Here is a 16,083-nt window from a genome sequence, read left to right on the forward strand (position 1 = left end):
TTGTTTGATGTAAGACACTGCAAGGAAAAGTCTGTTGTAGTTTAAACACACTAATACGACCCTTAGAATAGTAGAATAGTCTGATTTTGCCAAAGGATGTCCGCACCAATGGTACAGCCCAAAATCTCAGACTTCCACATGATAATAATAATTAATAATTGTCTTCTGGACTCTCCACTCAAAGCACTTTACAAGTAATAGGGACTCCCCTCCACCGCCATCAATGTGCAGCATCCACCTGGATGATGCGATTTGCAGCCATAGTGCGCCAGAACGCTCACCACACACCAGCTATCAGTGGGGAGGAGAACAGAGTGATGAAGACAGCTCATAGATGGGGATTATTAGGAGGCCATGATTGGTAAAGGCCAGGGCGAAATGTGCCCAGGACGCCGGGGTTACACCCCTACTCTTTTCAAAAAACACACTCAGTTTTACATCTCATCCAAAGGACAGCACCTGTTTACAGTATAGTGTCCCCGTCACTATACAGGGGCATTAGAGCCCACATGGACCGCAGGGTGAGCACCCCCGACTGTCCCCACTAACACCTCTTCCAGCTGCAACCTTAGTTTTCCCCAGAAGGTCTCCCATCCAGGTACTGACCAGGGTCACGTTTGCTAAGCTTCAGTGGACTGCCAGTTGTGAATTGAAGGGTGACATGGCTGCTGGCTATGAGGACATGAGCGTCAGTCTGTGTCAGGCCCTGCACAAGGCGCAAAGCCGAGCTACTGCAGGACAGAAACCTGCCCGCTTTGTGGCGTCTGACAGGTCACGTTGTGCCTGTGTCTAAGCTGTTAGAGATTAGGCCCCGCAGGGCCGGGCGCATCCTGGGGCCCTGTCAGCCCTGCTCTTTCCTTGATGGGCTTGTGGAAGGGCGGTCGAGGTACGTGCCATTCCACACTCTGGGCCTCCCTGCCGAGGCGTGGCTTGAAAGGAGCCAGGTGCAGGGGGTGCCTGTGCCCCAGCGGCTGTGCCTGCCAACGAACACGCGCCTGTGTGTTTGTGCGCACGTCCGCATGGAGTCCAGCCTGCCTGAAGCCGGGAGGGGCTCGCTAACAATTTCTATGGCATCTCCCTAAAAAAAAAAAAATGCATTGTGCATTCATTTTCTTTTACTAGAGCCCTTTGATATAATGTGCCAGATTGCATTCTACTTAAGACATAACAATATCAAACTGTGTGACCCTGGAACTGAGCGCTGTCCATGGCACAATCCAGCCCAGCACCGATCTTTGCTCCCAGCACCCTAGGGAACCATCTCACAGAAGTTTCCACCCAGCTCCCCAGTTGTTCAGCTGGTGACCAGCAGCATCAATGCAGCAATTGATGTACCGGAGACAGTCCTGAAATTGAGCACCTTGGTAGGCCGCAGGTTGAGAATCTCTGGGGGGGGGAATTCGGCCTACAGAGTCTAATGCTTCATGTCTTATAAAAGGCTAGCAGGTCATTTGGCTCATCTGGCTCGTTTAGAAGTTAGTAGTTAATTAATCCTGAGATCTCACCATCCAGCTGCTTCTTGAAAGAAACCAGGGTATTGGCTTCAACTACATGGCTTGTTCCACACACCCACCTCCCTTTGTGTACAGATAGCGTTTCAGTATCATGCTGGTCATACACAGCCATTGTGATACGGCCACAGAGGCTGCATACTGGTCTGTAATGTTGTCTGTGACTATTGTTCCAAAAGACAGAGCAGGTCCATGAGTATCAGTAGTGATGCTCAGGACCTGACACCGCAGAGCTCCTGACAGTGTTAGGTGTGGGTTAACGGTGAGGGTCATTTTGAATCGTTAGCCGTCTATACACTTTCGAACTGCTTCATCTAATTCAGGGCCTTGGGGGAGCTAGAGCCTATCCCAGCAAGCAATGGACACAAGGTAGGATACCCCCTGGAAGGGACACCAGTCTATCACAGGGCACACAGACACAAACACACTCACACCTGGGCCAGATTTCTCAAGAAGCCAATTAAACCACCATGTCTTCGGACTGTGAGAGGAAACTGAAGCACCCAGAGGAAACCCGTGTGAACAAGAGGAGAACATGCGAACTCCACACAGACAGCACCCCAGGAGCTGAACCCCGGGCCCCTTTCAATGGTTATCTTACATATCTTATATATCACACGGTCCCCCAAAGCCCGGAAAATGCGCGATCTTTTGAGGTCAAGCCTTTGTCTGCTGTCGGGGCCTCCAGCGAAAGAGAAGCGCTCAGGGGAGCATCTCACGGGAGGGGAGAGGAAGTCCGGACATCAAAGAGCGCCTGGGCTCTGTCCACTACACGCGCGATCGGGTTTCACGGCCGGCCCGCGACAGATCTCCGGCCGTCACCCTCTGTCGCTCCAGTTAAGAAGCTCGATAAGGACCCGACAGAAGAACCCAACACCAGTCGGAAACAAGCGGCTCCTGCGCAGGCTGGTGGGCGAGGAGGAGCTGTAAAAGATACACCAGAGTCGGGGGCCGAAAACAAAGCCATCTTTATCCGGGCTGTAGCTGGGAACGTCTTTCCCAACGGGTTAAAAAGGTGAGGTTTTCAATGGCGAAAAGAGCGGTGTACTTCTGTGTCCGTGCAGGGGGGGGGCTGTGTGTGTTTGTTTGGGAAGGGAGGGGGGGGGGAGGAAGAATAAGGGGTGTGTTTATCTTTTCCGAAAAAAAAAAGCTTTGAGCAGTAGGGCCCTGAAGACGCGCTGAATAAACTCAGCCTGAAAACAGGTTCGTCTGTCAGCATCCAAGCTTGGACAAAATACTCCTCCAGGGAGCTGAACCAGGGGAAGAGAGAGTTTAGAGGAAAAGGGCTCTTCGGATCGATTCATGTCGGCTAAAAAAAAAGTTTCCAGCCCCTGCCGAACAGTTTAATTGGCCCAGAACGTGCGACAGGAAACAAACCTGTTGCCGATGCCAAGTGACCGGCTGCTATATAAGGGGGCAGGGGGACGAGGATCGTTTTTTCTCGGGTCGCACTTCGCAACATCCAAAGCCTGCCGCCGGGGACGGACCGCGCCGCGTCTTCTGCCCGTGTCAAAGTCACCATGAGCGCCTCGGTGGCCGTCTACCGGAGTGTTTACACGGAGGACCAGTTCAGACAGTCCTTCGGCAGCGACGGGCCGCCCAGCGCCTCGCCGCGGCTGTCCGAAAGGATCGCGCGGGGCTGCAGGTGCTCCCGAGCCGCGTGCCTCCGCCTGCTGAGAGCCCGCGTGCCGATTGTCAGCTGGTTACCAAGGTACCGGCTGAAGAAATGGATCCTGGGAGACGCCGTGGCGGGCCTGACCGTTGGCATATTGCACATCCCGCAAGGTGCGTGTTGTATTCGTGTTTGATTTCCGGATGGCTCGTTCTCCATGCGCGCCACAGGGACATTGCTTCGCATTAAAACGGGAGTTTCAACAGAACTTGCGGAAACAGTCTGGTTTTTGTGTTGGTACAGTACCTTTATCGGTGTCGGTTAACAATACGGACATTTCACAAGCGTTCTTAGTTGCTGAAATAAAGGCGTTTTTATTTAAACAAGCACATTATTCAGTATTTCAGGCGGTAGCTGCGTCAGCACGCGTAGTCTGCAAAGGAACAAGTAATGGGTTTATTCCAGGCTGAAAAGAGAAAAGAAAACACAACGTTTCGGCTGTGAAGCCTTCTTCAGGTGTGTCTTCAGGTGTGACGCACCTTCTCCAGCATGAAATAAATCTATTACTTGTTCCTTTATTCAGTATTCATGCATCAGCAGCTCACAATAATGTTATTATAGTAGAAATTGTTTGGCAGGGTACAGTAAATGATCAAGGGACATTTTTACCTTTTTAGTAAATTCGTGAACTTATCTTTACCTGCTTTTGGCGGCGCCTTCGATAATGCACTTCTTGAAGACGGAAGTTTGATCATTTCTAATAGTCATATTTATAGGTCAGTGTGAGAAAAACCGCATCCCTCTGACACTTTCTTGTGAAGTCTAATGTTAAGTTTGAAGATGCGTATTTTCAGGGAAACTTCTGCCAGTCCTGAAACTCGTCTAGTCAACCAGACCAGTCTGACAAACAGACAAAACCCCGAACCCCACTATTTCACCCGAGACGCAGCGACAGAGAAACTTGCGTTTTCTGCGCTAAAACCTTTTGTAAACAAATGCTGGTGTTGTAAAATAACCTTTCTGTTAAACTTTACTATGCCATGGTAGAGTGGCGACGTAAACGCTATGTCAGCCTTGCTAATTACCGTACGTAGCACGTGCATGTACTGTATTAATCGTGATATACTGTATACGAGCACCTAGTTACAAGTCCGAGGTGAGAACTGGCGTTCAGCACCGAAAAGAAAAGTTTGCGGGGAGCTGGACAGAACCCGGTCTTCCTGAAGAGAGAACGGGCTGTTCCATTCTCTCTGAGGAGGGGGTGTTCGCTGTGTGAAGACCCTGCTCTAACATCCAGACGCCGTATTTAAACCAGTTAATCAATTACGCGTTGATACTTTACTTGCTGCTCTCTGTGTTCACATCCAGCGTTGAAGGGGCCCTTTAGCAAGGGGTTATGCTTTTTCCCCTCTGTGATGCACAGTGGGCACCTGCTCTGGGCGAGTATGTGCAGGAGATGTGCAGATCATCACCAGTCAGCACTGATGGGCAGTAAGCTTCCAAATCTCTGTCACGGCTGACTCACCCCCCGGCTTGTCTCCCGCAGGGATGGCCTTCGCTCTGCTGACTTCTGTGGCTCCAATCTACGGCCTCTACACCTCCTTCTTCCCCGTCGTCCTCTACATGCTCTTCGGCACAGGGCGGCACGTTTCCACAGGTCAGTGTCAGAGCTCGGTCTTCTCTCAGAGGGTGGGGGGTTGGCAGTCTGTCTTTGAGCCCTGGTGGGGCTCTGTGGTCCAGGAGTTGCGGGTTCAAGCCCAGGCTGTGCCACCAGCCGACTGTGACCTTTTCCTCCAAGCGGCCAGGGCTCTCTCTCTCTCTCTCTCTCGGCTTTCGGCGAAGCAGCAACAGCCGTGAATCCCTGAGCGCCCGCAGGCTGGCAGTGACATCAGGGAGAGCCGCCCAGCTCCTCCAATCAGTGCTCACTCCCCCGTCAGGCGCCACAGAGCTCCCTGCGCCCCACAGAGGGCGGTCAGTTCGGAGGAGTCTGTCCGCTCTTTCCCAGTCAGCCCACGCAGGACAGTAGCTGTCGCCGTGCCCCAGAACATAGCAAAGCACAATTGGCAATTCCTGAGCGGGTGGGTATCAATTGAAGAACATTAAAATGTGGTCAAAAAGAGCTGGTTTGGTTAGTAAGGCATTCCCAGTTCAGTACCCCATATTCTGCTGTGGAGTCCCAGCGTGAGTCTTCCTGTGGTGCCTCCTTCGGATGAGGTCTAAACCTGGGATTCTGTCAGAATCGTGCCCCCAGTCTCTGAATGCTGACTGCCCGACAGCTGCCCTGTGCTTCTTCTCCTTCGACCTCTCGTGCCCAAGATGGCCGGCGTGCGCGAGTCAGAAACGTGCCGCTGACCCATCTCCTGCGGCCTGCAGGTACCTTTGCCGTGGTGAGCCTCATGACGGGCTCCGTGGTGGAGCAGCTGGTGCCCAGGCCCCTGGACTTTAACTCCTCCAGCCCCGAGGCGGCGGAAATCGAGGCGCAGAGGATCGGGGTGGCGTCGGCTGTGGCCTTCCTTTCGGGCATCATGATGGTGAGTCGCGTGAAGAAAACCGACAAGGGTTTTCGAAAGAATTACAACCTTATTTGACGTTACAGTGGTGTGTAACAGCTTGCAGTTCTCATACGTACTATGACTGTGGTGACTATGATTGAGTTCTTAAGCTAGGATTGGATATCCATCCATCCAGTTTCTAGCAGGTTTATCCAGTAGAGGGTGGCAGGGGAGCTGGAGCCTATCCCAGCAAGCAATGGGCACAGGATAGGGTAGACCCTGGATGGGACACCAGTCGGCACACGCACTCACACTAGCGCCAATTTTTCCAGAAGCCAACCAGCATGTCTTTGGACTGTGAGAGGAAACTAGAGCACCCAGAGGAAACCCATATGAACCCAGGGAGAACATGCAAACTCCACACAGACAGTAATTGAACCCAGGGCTCCCACACTGCAAGGCAACAATGCTAACCACTGCACCACGTGCCACCCAGGGATTGGTTATCAAATTATTTTATTTTCTGTCTTACATGTACACAGTCCTTGTAAGCCTTTGCTTTGGCTGATGGTTGTATTGTTCTAGTTCCTTGAAGAAAAGTACTGTGAGAGTATAGTAATACTTCAGGAGGGCTTGTTTAAAGCAGGTTCAAACAGGGCAGATGTGATTCCCCCTGAAAGGATCCTGTACCCTGCAGATCTGCATGTTTGGGCTGCAGCTGGGGTTCCTGTCCACCTACCTGTCGGAGCCCATTGTCAAGGCCTTCACCAGCGGCGCCGCCTTCCACGTCACCGTCTCGCAGCTGCAGAGCATGCTGGGACTGCGGCTGCCCCGCCACACGGGACCTTTCTCGCTCTTCAAGGTAAGGAGGTTTGGCACTCTGCGGAGGGGGGGACGTCTGGGCATCTGTTTTGCCAGTCGGAAAAACAGAGAAACGATTCCACTCATACGATACGTATGTTGTGAGGAAAGAGAGATTGTTTAGAACGAATATTTCCACGTGGGGGTTTGAAATCCTCTGTAGAGAATACAGGTGAAGTCCATTTTCTTCCCAGAGGTGTGCAGATCATCACCAATCTGCACTGATGGGCAGTAAAATGAGTCACACCACTGCAAGTAAGCTTCCAAATCTTTGTCATGGCTGAGATACAAACACAGTACCTGTGGCAAAGAGGAACACCAAAATTGTTCAAATAAATCTGCATTAAAATGAGCCTGTCTCGCTGCTCAGTCGCGCGGGTCTTGGGAAGTGAGGCCGAGGGCTGTGCGGATGCTGGGCCGCGACTCAGTGCAGTGTTTGCTTGCAGACGCTGGCGGCGGTGTTCGAAGGCCTGCCCTCCACCAACCTGGCCGAGCTGCTCATCTCGCTGGTCTGCCTGTTCGTCCTGGTTCCCGTGAAGGAGGTCAACACCCACTTCCGCCACCGGCTGCGGACGCCCATCCCCGTGGAGATCCTCACGGTGAGCCGGGGCGCACCCCAGCCAGTGAGGGAAGGGACTGAGACTCCCACTGCGGAGCAGTTCAATCAGGTTCTGGTTTTGCAACAAGCAGGCTTTTGTGCAGATCTTATGGCAGACAGGACACATTCAGTACAATTTTAACTTTGTACATCTATCTATCCAAATTTGCTCCAAATGAAGGAACAGGCACCCACCACTTGGTGTTTGCTGACTTGATAGAGTCTGGTGCTGAAATAGATCAAACCTCTACGCAGTGGAAATCTGATTTGCTTTATTGCAAACAAAGAGGACACTAACTGCCTCATATACTGTCTCCCGGACTTCCCAGCCCAGCGTGAGCTTTCATTTCTCAAAACACTTTTAAACACTTTTAAGACATCTTTCTCCCCTCTGCTTTTTCTTGAGGAGAGGTGGATCGACCGCGGAAGGAAAACCATTCCAGGAATTATCCAATAACTAGAGATCCACTGCTATTCAGAGCTGAGAGGCTGTGGGTTTGGGGAATAGTGCACACGCTAGCCAAAATGTAAAGAAAACCCTGATAAGTAATACCCTGTTAGGCCTGTGTGAGCTGCAGGAACAGCTGGGACATTGTGTGGCCTGAGGGATTCCTAAGGGATCTGATGTATCTGCAGCCCAATCTCATCCCATTCCTGCAGCAGGACGGCCTTCAGCTGGGGTTATGAGGAGGGTGGTGGCGTGTGGGGACAGAACTGGACAGGACTGAGGTTTATGATAGAGATATACAGTATTTCCTTCTCCTCGGCCCTATTAGGCATTTTCTGCCACTGAAAGAATCAATTCTTTAGATGGGAGTGGGGGAGGTTGCCGTATTTTGGAGTGAGTGCACATGCCCTGGTTAGCAATGGGACAGGATCGATAATCCACTTGGGATCTAAGACAGAAGCAGGAATGAGAGCGAGGTGGCTGAATGCTTCTCAGTGGATCTGCTGCTGTCAGTCTGCAGCCCTGTGCATTGGGGGTCTCAGAACTCTAATTATTGGTATTGGATCTGGCAGGTTATCATCGCAACGGGGGTCACCTACGCCTCGTCCCTGGACTCGAGATACGGGGTTCAGATCGTGGGGCACATCCCTGCAGGGTAACAGAATCCTCTTTCTCCAACACACGTGTGCATCGCCCAGAATATTTTTCACAAGAGTTTAGAAATGTCATTATTTTCATCACTGAGAGACAGTGATGAATGTGAATTTTTCATTGTCAATGGCTTTATTATATGAAAGATGTGGTTAGATACCTAAACCTACAGTAAATAATGTTTTGTAGCACTGAGATGTGAATCTGGGTGGCACAGTGGTTAGCATTACTGCCTCTCAGCGGTTAGTGGCTAGAAAACGGATGGATACAGATGTGCATTTACACATTTCTGTTCTTTATTCCTCCTCCAGTTCTGTCTGACTGCCCCTGTTCTGCTCGCCCCCAGGTTCCCTCGCCCGCGAGTGCCCGCGCTGGAGACGTTGCCTGTTGTGGCCGGAGACACGGTGGCCATCACCTTCGTGGGCTACGCCGTGTCCATGTCTCTGGCCATGATCTATGCAGACAAACACGGATACTCCATCCATCCCAACCAGGTAACCCTGTAAAACCTGTGCCCTGTTTGGCCCCGCAGGAGCCCCCAAACCCTGACCTCCTGCACCTCATTCCAGCCGCGCTCATGGTTACTTTATTGATGCAGCTGAATGATAAACAGGTCTAATGTAGGCAGCACAGAGGAGCAGTGGTTAGTACTGCTGTCTCGTAGCACTGGGGCTATGGTTTCAATTCCGGGTTGGAATGCTGGGGTGCTGTCTGTGTGGAGTTTGTATGGTCTCCCTGTGTTCATGTGGTGCTCCAATTTCCTCCCACAGTCCGAGACTGCTGGTGGGTTAATTTGCTTCTGGGAAAACTGGCCCTGGTGTGAGTGTGAGTGAGTCTGTGTCATTATGTGCCCTGTGATGAACTGGTGTCCTGCCCAAGGTGTATCCTGTCTTGTGCCCGTTGCTTGCTGGGACAGGCTCCAGCTACCCCACGCCCCTGAAGTCGAGGAAACAGAAAAGAATGGATGAAGGTCCACCGTATGAGATATTAATAATAAATAGGCTTATTTAAATGTGCAGGCCTTGACACAGACACTCCTGCAGATGGCTGGTGCTGAAGCCAGCACCTCAGAGCTGACTTTTTAATATTGTCCAGCTCACTGTCCACATCATGCCAGTACTGGGGGTCACCTTGGCTACATCTGGACTGAGAAGCTTTTGTGGAGTAGGGTGGAGTGCTCAGTTTAAGGTCTGTGGGGAAGGGTAGTGATGGGCTCCTGTGAGTCCTGAGGGTAACTGTTATTCCGGGAGACTCCGGGAGAATCCTAGGAAGTCAGTCATCCTAGTCTCTGTCCATAACCCTGCGTTTCTCTGTGCTGCAGGAGCTGTTGGCTCATGGCATCTCCAACACGGTGTCCTCCCTCTTTACCTGCTTTCCGAGCTCAGCCACTCTGGCCACCACCAACATCCTGGAGAGCGCAGGGGGTTACACACAGGTAGGCCTCTCCTGCCTCACTGACCTCCTCTCTGCCTCTCCCCACTTCACTGCGCTGCACTTTCCTACACTTAAGCATTGTAAGGTCGATAGGTCATTGCTGATCATGTTTGATCAGTCTTGTATTGAATCAGCTTGATCTTTTACACTGATCTGCTGGTGTGGGAAGGTGAAGCTGAGCAGTAAGACCAAACTGGGGGTATTGTCTGAAGGTCACTGGTGCTGATTTCTTTACCTTATCAAAAGTCTTTCAGTTATGAGTCTTTCATAATAAAGCAATAATAGAGGACCCTTCATACCCTTTCTTTAATGAATTCCAATTACTCCCCTCAGAATGTATATACAGTACAGATTTAAGATCTTATTTATACTTGCAGCCATAATCCTGCTCAACAGATGATTCTCTTGTCATGGATATTTTCCTTATATTGCCTGCTGCTGTAAACGAAATTGCCCCTAGGGGATAATAAAGACTCTAGTCTCTCTACACATGATTTGATTTGGGCTTTAATGCAGTTTCCCAGGAAATGAGACAAATTAATTTCAGGCTACTCTTAAGCAGCTGTAAAAGCCCTAGTAGTACAGTTGTTACAGAACCTTTACCACTCAAATAGAACTGACTAGTACTGTAGTGCGCTGATGGCAACAGAAGTGAGTTATATCACCTTCTCTCCTCCTTTTTTGTCTGTAGCTGTCTGGCCTGTTTACCAGCCTGGTGGTTCTGATTGTACTGCTGTTAATTGGACCACTCTTCTACTTCTTACCAAAGGTAAGACAGTCTGTGTAGCCATGCTTTCTTGCTGATTTTCCAAGCTCTAGAAGACACAAGCAGAGCTGTGGTTTCTGTTGAGCAGATCTCTGGAGGAGTTTTTACCATGTGTAAACAGACAGACCCACGCCCTTTCTCAATGAAGCTGAGATCGATCTCCTCATCTCTCCCCAGGCAGTGCTGGCCTGTATTAACGTCACCAGCCTCCGCCAGATGTTCCTTCAGTTCCAGGACCTCCCAGAGCTCTGGAGAGTGAGCAAGATTGACTTTGTGAGTGTTTCATCTGGTCTTTCAAGGGCAGCCCTGAACTGTCGGGTAGTGTCTGTAGTGTTTGTAGTGGGGTAGCCTTGTAGTGTCTGTAGTGGGTAGTGCCCAGGGCTCTGGACTCTGGATCAGAGAGTCCCAGATGGGAAATGGTGTGAGCAGGTTGTCCTTGGGAGGAGACTGTACATGAGCATTTGTTCTTGTTTGACTTCCCCGGTTAAGTAAAAGGCAGGGGGCAGTTTCTCACTCCTGTGTGCTTGTGCAGGCGGTGTGGCTGGTCACCTGGCTGTCTGTGGTTGTTCTCAATGTGGACCTAGGACTGGCTATCGGCGTGGTCTTCTCCATGATGACGGTCATCTGTCGGACACAGAGGTACACCATAGTAACCCTTGTTTCAAAATAACCGGTGAACAGAGTATTATATTATGTTACTAATAATATCTGTGATCATCATCATTTTCCATCCATTTTCTAACACCTTTATCTAATACCTAATGAAAAGGTATCGGGGGAGCCAAGGTACAGTACACCAGTACAGAGCGTTGCAGGGCAGGTATACAGATACAAACACACCCAAACACACCAGCAACATCTTTCCCAGAAGGTCATTTGATAAAATATTGTTGTAACGATCTTCTGTTCTAATTAACTGCCTTACTGAAGCACCACACAGACACACCGGCCCCTAGCTTGTTTATCTGGAGCTTTACAAAATCCTCAAGACTGATGATGACACGAGAACTGTTTTTTCTCCAGGACTGACTGCTTTGTCCTGGGAAGAGCTTCCAACACCGAGATTTACCGGCCCATCGAGCAGCACAGCAAGGTAAGAGCAAGGAACACTTCTACAAACCCACCCCTGTCTCACCCTCATCCTCACCACTCAAACTATGACTGTGATTACACCATGGTATATTCCAGTCCTGGTCCTGGGGGGGTCAGTGTGTCTGCAGGGTGTCCAGTCCTGGTCCTGGGGGGTCAGTGTGTCTACAGGGTGTCCAGTCCTGGTCCTGAGGGGTCAGTGTGTCTGCAGGGTGTCCAGTCTGGTCCTGGGTGGGAGGGTCAGTGTGTCTGCAGGGTGTCCAGTCCTGGTCCTGAGGGGTCAGTGTGTCTGCAGGGTGTCCAGTCCTGGTCCTGGGGGGTCAGTGTGTCTGCAGGGTGTCCAGTCCTGGTCCTGGGGGCTCAGTGTGTCTGCAGGGTGTCCTGCTCTCTTTAAAGCAGCTGGTTTAGCTCATGATGGGGCAGGCTGGAATGAAAACCTCATATGAACCAGCTCTCCAGGACCAGGATTAGGTAGCCCTGCTCTTGGTACTCCGAGTGTGGGTCTAAGAGTAGGCACACAGTAAGGGCTACTTGTGAATACTCATTGCAACACCTTTTATTTCCTTGTAAAAAAGCTTTCTGCTGTCTCTCCCTCCTCAGTGCTATGAAGTGCCAGGAGTGAAGATCCTGTCCTACAATGGACCTATCTACTACGGGAACCGCAGTTTCTTCCGGGAGGCAATGAGCCACCTGCTGGGCCTCACTCCGGAGCGGATCAGGCGGCGGGAGAAAGCCAGGAAAGCCCTGGAAAAGCGGGAGAAGAATGCTATCGCCACCGTGGTGAGGACACATACAGAATACAGAGGGCTTTAGCAGAAGTGTCACTTGATTCTCTAAAGCGTGGAGTCCATGGCCAGAAATACCTACTAGAGAATAAACTGGTTTATTCTTCTAAAGATATTTATTGTGTTCATAGCATACAATACTCTACTCAATATGCGCTCCCATTTTCCTTGTTTTTGTTGTTTTCAGGAAAGAGGAGTAGCAAACACATCCTTTTCGTCTGAGAACGAGCTCTTCAGCTCAGGTGAGATCATGTCACCCATTCACTTGCCAGCAGGCGAGACTGACTACCTTCTTACAGCCCCTGTGGAGAAAGTCTTATACAACTGCTTCTGTAGGGGGACTCCCAGTGGCACAAGGGGGTAGAAGAGGGGTATTACAGACAGTGTGTCTGCAGGGTGTCCAGTCCTGGTCCTGGGGGGTCAGTGTGTCTGCAGGGTGTCCAGTCCTGGTCCTGGGGTGTCAGTGTGTCTGCAGGGTGTCCAGTCCCTTGAGGATGAGCCCCCCCCTTTCAATTCAATAGGAGCATGACTTATGTTTGTGTGCATCTGAAACATAAAAGACAGTATCTCTGCAAACCCCAGAACATTAACATTTTGCCTTCCTCCTCCAGAAGTCACTGAGGGTGATGTCCAGGCAGTACTAATTGATTGCAGCAGTGTCGTATTTGTGGATGTGGCTGGGGCCCGCCTCTTCATTCAGGTAAGGAGGAGAGCTATCCAAACCCAGCACAAATAAATTAAATATCCTCGACAAATTACCAGCCTATTTAACAGTACTGAATTATTTTATATTGTTCCCTATTTATCCTACACAAAATCCAGAAAATGTCATGTGTGCAGCTCCCACAGTGAAGTCATCAGGATTTAAGCTTTAAACCAACAAAAAATTAGAGGAGTCCATTAAAGGAAATGATCTTGTTTAAGCACCCCAGTTTCAACAATCTTGTTTCAGACTCTGTCTTGGGAATAACTGCACTAATACCCTTCTCTTTTCCCAGATGTGCATTGAATGCCAGAAGGCAGGAGTTCGGATATACCTGGCAACTTGCAATGGTAACTTCAGAAGAATAATTCTTTAATGGATATTTTAAGAGTCATGTATTTAATATAAAAAGGCTTCTTTTGCACAATCAGCTGAGGGCCACTGGGATGGCGCTGGGATAGGTTGGCTGGGGTCCGAGTGCAGAAGTGACTCCTGTGACTTGCAGTGATGTCATCGAACAATGTGCTACCCTGCCAGTCAGAGCTACCTCGGCTGCCAGGCTCTGCGGGGCTCACATCTCTTATACACCCACCTGTTTAATTTATCTGCCGAGCTGGTTAATAATTGGAAAGTCATATATGCACATCCATCCAATCCTCTAACTCCTTCCAATTCAGGGTCACAGGGAGCCAGAGCCTATCCCAGCAAGCCATGGGTATAAGGCAGTGTACACCCTGGATGGGACACCAGTACATCACAGGGTGGACACACACTCTCACCAGGGCTCATTTTCCCAGAAGCCAATTAACCTACCAGCATGTCTTTAGGCTGTGGAAGGAAACCCACATGGACATGTGGAGAACATATGAACTCCACACAGACAGCAGCCCAGGTCCAGAATTGAAGCCAGGTTTCCCAGCACTGCAAATCTGCAATGCTAACCACTGCACTACCCATAAGGTTATATAGTCAAAAAAAAATCAATGATTCCAAAGTGCAAAGGAACAAATAAAAGGTTTATTCCATGCTGAAAAGAGAGGAAAGAAAACACAACGTTTCGGTTTCACACCTGAAGACGGCTCCACAGCCGAAACGTTGTGTTTTCTTTCCTCTCTTTTCAGCATGTAATAAACCTATTACTTGTTCCTTTGCAAAAAATAAATATACTTTATCCTTTAAACAACAGATGCCACACAGCTGGGGGCCATTGTGCTGCGGTAGGGTGTGCTGTACTTAGAGCACTAGCTGACATGCCTTGTCTCCTGTCCCCTGTCCCCTGCCACAGAGAGCGTGCTGAAAATCCTGACCGCCAGCGGGCTGATGAGCTACATGAACCCCCAGCACATCTTTGTGACAGTCCACGACGCAGTGGTCTACATTCAGCAGCAGAAGGTATTGAGCTCAGACCAGCGCCGGGTCACAACAGCCCAGCTTTCGGTTCTATCTCTCTGTCATCACTTCGGTTTTGGGTTAGGCTGGGGACTCTGAGGACGTTCAGATTCAGATATTACAGGATTGTCAGGTCTGAGATGGGGGGGCGGGAGTCTTTAGATGTAGATAGCCAAAACTGGACTAGACGAGCCATTAAAATAGTTTCCATAGTTTAATAGTACCAATAATTCCAGGTGTGCCCAGAGTGAGAGACCATACTGGCAGGACAAAGTAAATGCATGGTACAATCCTGGTAAAATAGGAAAACTGCAACAAACTCCATCCCAGTTTGCCATGATCAGTAGACACAAGGTGGTTGAGTTACATGTCCCAGAGCCCAGAGCTGTGTTAACATGCACAGGCCACTCTCAGAGGTGTGGCTCGCTGGCTCAATACACACACAGGAGAAAGTGGTTTTCCCAGTCATTGAGCCCCATTAAAATTAACTCCACACTTCTTCTCTTTGGAATTGACAGGAAAAGCCCCCTGAGAAGACCACCACAGTCTGGGTTTGAGTGGTTCTTGACCAGGAGTCCAGAAGCTACGACAATCAGGAACATGGGGATCGTAAACAGTGTACAGGCAGGGACGAACAGATCCCACACAGAAAGGCATAAAAGAAAAAAGAGAGAAAGAGAGGGGTGCTTGCTCTGACAGCCACAATAGGCTTTCTCTGTGTGTTTCTGTATAGCCTTTGTGCTTGCGAGCATGTAGCTGTGTGTCAGAGCGAGAAAGGTCTGTCCCAGAGAAGGAGGTCTTGCCCTGCCCCTCTTGAACATCATTAAAAGCTCTGCTGCAGCGTTGTCTCTGTGACCCGAGAATCTGCTCAAGTTCCAGTCTTGCTCCTCACCTGAGCAGCAGCTTCTGCTGAAGAAATGTGGAGCATATCTGCAGGACTAATATTCTCCTGGATCAGCAGATTGGGTCACCTTTAACAAGCACTCCATCTGATGGGTGTCATTGATCACTTTGAAATAAATTCTAATCCATGTTCACTTACGGAAATAAAAAACAATTAGAAATCCTCCCCACACCCACCCAAACAGTTACTGGACTTCTGTGAGCAGTGTGCCCATCTTGAACAGAGTGTGATACTTATTCCACGAGGATCTGAAGTTTCTGCAGTCCAATCCCATCCCATACCTGCAGCAGGACAGCCCTCAGCTGGGGTCGTGAGGAGGGAGGTGGTGTGTGGGGACTGAACTGGACAGTTTAACTGGTTTCCAGCAGGAGTGAGGTCTGGGACTCATTCTGGCCTGGAAGGTGATAGGGAGCCTGTCTATGTCTCCTCCGACTGGACCCAACACACACACACTGCCCCCTGTTGGGAGGGTCTGTTCCTTAGACTGGAAGACTATCATGTTTTGTCCAGTGAGTGTATATTAATGCATATACATATACAAAATGAAAATACTAGACATTTATCCGAATAAACAACAAAGGAATTATATGTCCCAAAATATTTGGAGTGTTTGTGTTTTAATCAGGATCAGAGTGTTTAAAAAAAACTCAAATAGCAGCATGAAGCCTGGAAAACAGAGAAATAGAGTCAATTGGTAGCCTGTGTAAAATTTTCTGTTACTCTTTTATCACGGTAAATGTTAATAATAAGATTGTTAATGGAGCTATCCACCTGAAATTGCACTGAATGTCACTGGTGATGTTCCGTCAACGGTATGAATATTGCCATTACTTGTACTGT

The 16,083-nt window shown here is 49.7% G+C and overlaps 1 protein-coding gene across 1 annotated transcript; it reads left to right on the top strand.

Moving 5' to 3' along the window:
* The first annotated feature begins 2,968 nt into the window (after window positions 1-2,968).
* On the top strand, window positions 2,969-15,827 carry slc26a10 (solute carrier family 26 member 10). Its single transcript, XM_088911745.1, has 18 exons — window positions 2,969-3,296; window positions 4,670-4,780; window positions 5,497-5,654; window positions 6,313-6,477; window positions 6,923-7,075; window positions 8,095-8,177; window positions 8,520-8,667; window positions 9,495-9,608; window positions 10,299-10,376; window positions 10,551-10,646; window positions 10,906-11,012; window positions 11,397-11,466; window positions 12,063-12,242; window positions 12,435-12,489; window positions 12,859-12,947; window positions 13,246-13,300; window positions 14,236-14,342; window positions 14,858-15,827. The coding sequence occupies exons 1-18, from the start codon at window positions 3,032-3,034 to the stop codon at window positions 14,894-14,896; spliced, it is 2,073 nt and encodes a 690-aa protein (XP_088767871.1). The 5' UTR covers window positions 2,969-3,031; the 3' UTR covers window positions 14,897-15,827.
* The last annotated feature ends 256 nt before the right edge of the window (window positions 15,828-16,083 follow it).

Source organism: Atractosteus spatula, chromosome 1, assembly GCF_055471065.1.
Source record: "Atractosteus spatula isolate fAtrSpa1 chromosome 1, fAtrSpa1.hap1, whole genome shotgun sequence".
NCBI classification, from domain to species: Eukaryota; Metazoa; Chordata; class Actinopteri; order Semionotiformes; family Lepisosteidae; genus Atractosteus; species Atractosteus spatula.

Bases quoted from the DNA above. Each gene is read 5' to 3' on its own strand.
- slc26a10 (XM_088911745.1), top strand. From the start codon at position 3,032: ATGAGCGCCTCGGTGGCCGTCTACCGGAGTGTTTACACGGAGGACCAG. The intron at 6,478-6,922 runs GTAAGGAGGTTT...GTTTGCTTGCAG, and splicing joins GACCTTTCTCGCTCTTCAAG to ACGCTGGCGGCGGTGTTCGA. The intron at 12,490-12,858 runs GTGAGATCATGT...TTCCTCCTCCAG, and splicing joins GAACGAGCTCTTCAGCTCAG to AAGTCACTGAGGGTGATGTC.